The sequence below is a fragment of the Triticum urartu genome, unplaced genomic scaffold, assembly GCF_003073215.2.
Source record: "Triticum urartu cultivar G1812 unplaced genomic scaffold, Tu2.1 TuUngrouped_contig_4563, whole genome shotgun sequence".
NCBI lineage: Eukaryota > Viridiplantae > Streptophyta > Magnoliopsida > Poales > Poaceae > Triticum > Triticum urartu.
The window spans coordinates 1-3337 of NW_024115161.1; the positions used below are offsets into that span (position 1 = coordinate 1).

General features: G+C 43.5%; 1 protein-coding gene across 1 annotated transcript; it reads left to right on the forward strand.

Annotated features, from left to right (window-relative positions):
• Nucleotides 1-113: 113 nt before the first annotated feature.
• On the forward strand, nt 114-2998 carry LOC125528006 (the record flags this gene model as incomplete). The annotated part of the gene is given in 2 exon segments (XM_048692519.1): nt 114-329; nt 2352-2998. Coding segments are annotated over 2 exon segments (863 nt in total), but the record flags the coding sequence as incomplete, so codon positions are not given.
• Between the last annotated feature and the right edge of the window lie 339 nt (nt 2999-3337).

Below are 3337 nucleotides of genomic sequence, written 5' to 3' on the forward strand. Positions count from 1 at the left end.
TTCCCTACGCCTATAGGGGATGCCCCACATGACAGGCAGATAAACTTCATTATGGAAGAATCTTGAACTACCTAATGACTTCTCCAGACATACATTCTTTATTTCTCTTGCAGATAAAGGAGCAGTGTTTGTGTACCATTTGGAACTTCTCTGTTGACGAAAATTTGAGATACAAGCTTTTGGGGAGTGATATGCTAATACCAATAGTTAGGTTCCTAGATGACGAAGACATAAAAGTGAAAGAAGTTGCTGCTAGTATCACATCATATTTAACTTTAAGTCATTCTTATCATGGAGCTCTGGTCGAAGCTGGTGTAATTCCAAAACTGGTAAGTTGTGGCTCATTTTTGTTCTTGTTAAATAATCAATTAATGTCTACACATGCTTGCATCACATTAACCTGTGCCAGAACTTTAAGTCACTCTTACCATGGATGCTCTGCGCATAATTTTATAACTCTGCAATGCAATAGTCTTCATATTGTAATAATATCAAATATTAGTAGTCTATCTTAAAGATAATCTCAAGTGGATGTATGCAAACAAATGCGTTTTATTTCAGAATCAAATACATTGGTGGCACATGAAGTTGCGTGTGATGATCACTTTGGTGCATGAAGTTGAAAAATACAGTGAACCGGTTCCAAAACTTGTGTGACCGTGCAAATACAGTGCTAATTAGGTATGTATCATTAACCCTGGCTACGTGGTGCCTGCTTGTCAGCATGTGGGGTGGAGAACTAGGAAGGAAAAAGGGGCGTCTTTTGGGGTTCAAACTGAGTACCTCAGGTGCTACATCCTTATGAGCTAGCCACTTGACCAGGCACCACTACACGTCTAATATGTAAATCCATAGAATTTTATACTAGGATTCCTAGAAGGCTAACCAGTATCCTGCATGGCCAAGGTGTCTGCCCGCTCTGCAACGTGTACTTGCTCGGCTGACACCTCCCGCGCCTTTCACGAGCGCATCAGCATAGCACGCATGGCTTCCGTCGCTTACGACAACGTCGTCTCCTGCCGACACTGACGTCCGCTCGTCCTCTGGCATATACATCTGCCTAGAGGTGGCGCGTTGCTGCATGTGCGTGCTCATGCCGGCGAGCATGTATGCCCGCTCTGGCCGTAAGTAGCTGTGCCGGTTCAGCGCCTCTGCATGTCGTGCAGCTTGGCCCCAGCAACACGATCACGGGGTTGCCGTCCCCTGCCGCCTCCATCTGCTCCTGTGCCAGCTGACAGCTCTCTGATATCTCCACCACCTCCTGGTGCTTGCCCTGCTCCAGAGCCGCCTGCGCTGCGACAATGTCCTACCGGCCTCCACACGGGCTCGCCTTGGTTCCACCTCTGCCGACCATTCCGATGCGTGCTCTGGCCTCTTTACCATGGTGTCCTTGTCCGTCACGCTCACGTCAGCTTTGGTTGCCACGTTTCTGTACCTGAAGATCACTTTCACCAGAGCAGTGGTGTCGCCATCGGTCGCTTCTGCTCTAGGGCATGCAAAGTAAATATGTAATTTCACCCAAGAGCCTACCCCAACTTGTTTGAGCCTACCCAATATACATCTGTCCTCTTCAAAGTAATATGAAATTACATATTTACTTTGCACTAGCACCGTGCTGAATTGTCGTTGCTACAATTTTTTAGCATAAACCAGGCTTCATTAGCTTCAAATAAATTTTATATCATCCACCAATAAAAAGTCTAAGGAATTCAAGGGGGTATCCAGCCAAACATGTGGTTGGGTAATCCTTCAAGTGGTAATTTATCAAGTACAAGTAATATTCATTATTTTGATTTTGGGCACTTATTTTGTGTGAGATTCTTATGGCAGATGTACGTTCTCTAAACTCTGTTATTTCGTATTCATCCAGTGCCTGAACTTCCTGTTGGTGCATATGAAGTTCTCAAATGTGTATCTTTTCTTGCTGGATATTAAATTTTCCATTAGCTACATTGACAACTTTCGTTATTTCATTTGTATTTGCAATCTATGTTAAAATCTTAGTGGTTATCTATTTGGGTTACAGTCTACCAATATCATCTATATCTATATCTATACCAATATAAAAAGACCCAAAGGGGCAGATCCAACTGATCTCGGCCATCAAACTAAGTCAATCCAACGGCCTAGACTGTTCCAATGGCGAGCATTCAACATGTTTAACGTGCAATTAATATCATACCAAATATTGCACTAATCACAGAATTAACACACAAATAATAGCATACCTAATATCCGCATGCAATTAATATATTGACTAAATATTAACGTGCATTGCACATGCGCATTTACTAGTTTGCTTAAATATACTTGTTAGCATTCCTTTAAATTTATCTTCAAATTGTTTTTAGGTTCATCTTCTGCAAACCAAAGACGATGATTATAAAAGTATCAGAAAGGAAGCTAGAAGGTCGCTCGTGGAACTATCCATGGATGATAGTTACCATGCCCTTATAGTGGGTCAGGGTCTAGTCCGGATTCCTCTGGTTGGCTCATCCGCTTATAAAGCCTTCAGACCTCAACCTCATTCATGGCCCTCTTTTCCTGATGGCTCGGAAATTCAACGGAGTTCTCGGCCTTCAAAATATGGTGCAACTGAATTGCTTCTTGGCCTGATTCTAAATGAGAAGAAAGCAGAGCCAGATGAAGCTAAAATTAATGCTATGATAGGGCGTTCTAATCAGCAATTTCTTGCACGCGTTGGAGCTATTGAGTTTGATTATGAAGGGAAAGAACAATCTGGATCTCAAAGGAATGATCACCACACCATCTTACCTTGGATAGATGGTGTTGCACGGCTAGTTTTAATAATTGGTCTCCAAGATGTCTCTGCAATTGCAAAGGCTGCTCATGCAATCGGTGATGCATCAGTAAATGAACACATGCGCACTTCATTCATGGAAGCTGGGGCTGTGAAATCTTTACTTCAGTTGCTGATGCATAATGATGTACCTGTCAGAGAAGCGAGTGCTTATGCATTGGAAAAACTAAGTGTCAGGTATTATTGTCTTCTCTTTATTCAAGCATGTTTTTTGTCCTTCTCTTTTGTTTCTTTTTTGAGACCTTAGCCCTCGGTTGGCACACGGCTCCAACCCAACCGCCTAGGTCTGGGAGTCTGCTCGGGGGTTGCTGCTGGGAAGACCTGGGAGAAGGCCGCCGACGCATGGCATGGTTCGGTTGGACCGAAGGGCGTGAGCCCACAGACAAGCCGGCTTGAGTCATGTGACCCTAGCTCGGCTAGGTATATTAGGCGAGCTTGGGACACTCTCGGGGACATCAGATACTTTTTTTGTTGAGGAAATGCCATCATGGCTATTTTTATTTCATCTCAAATAAA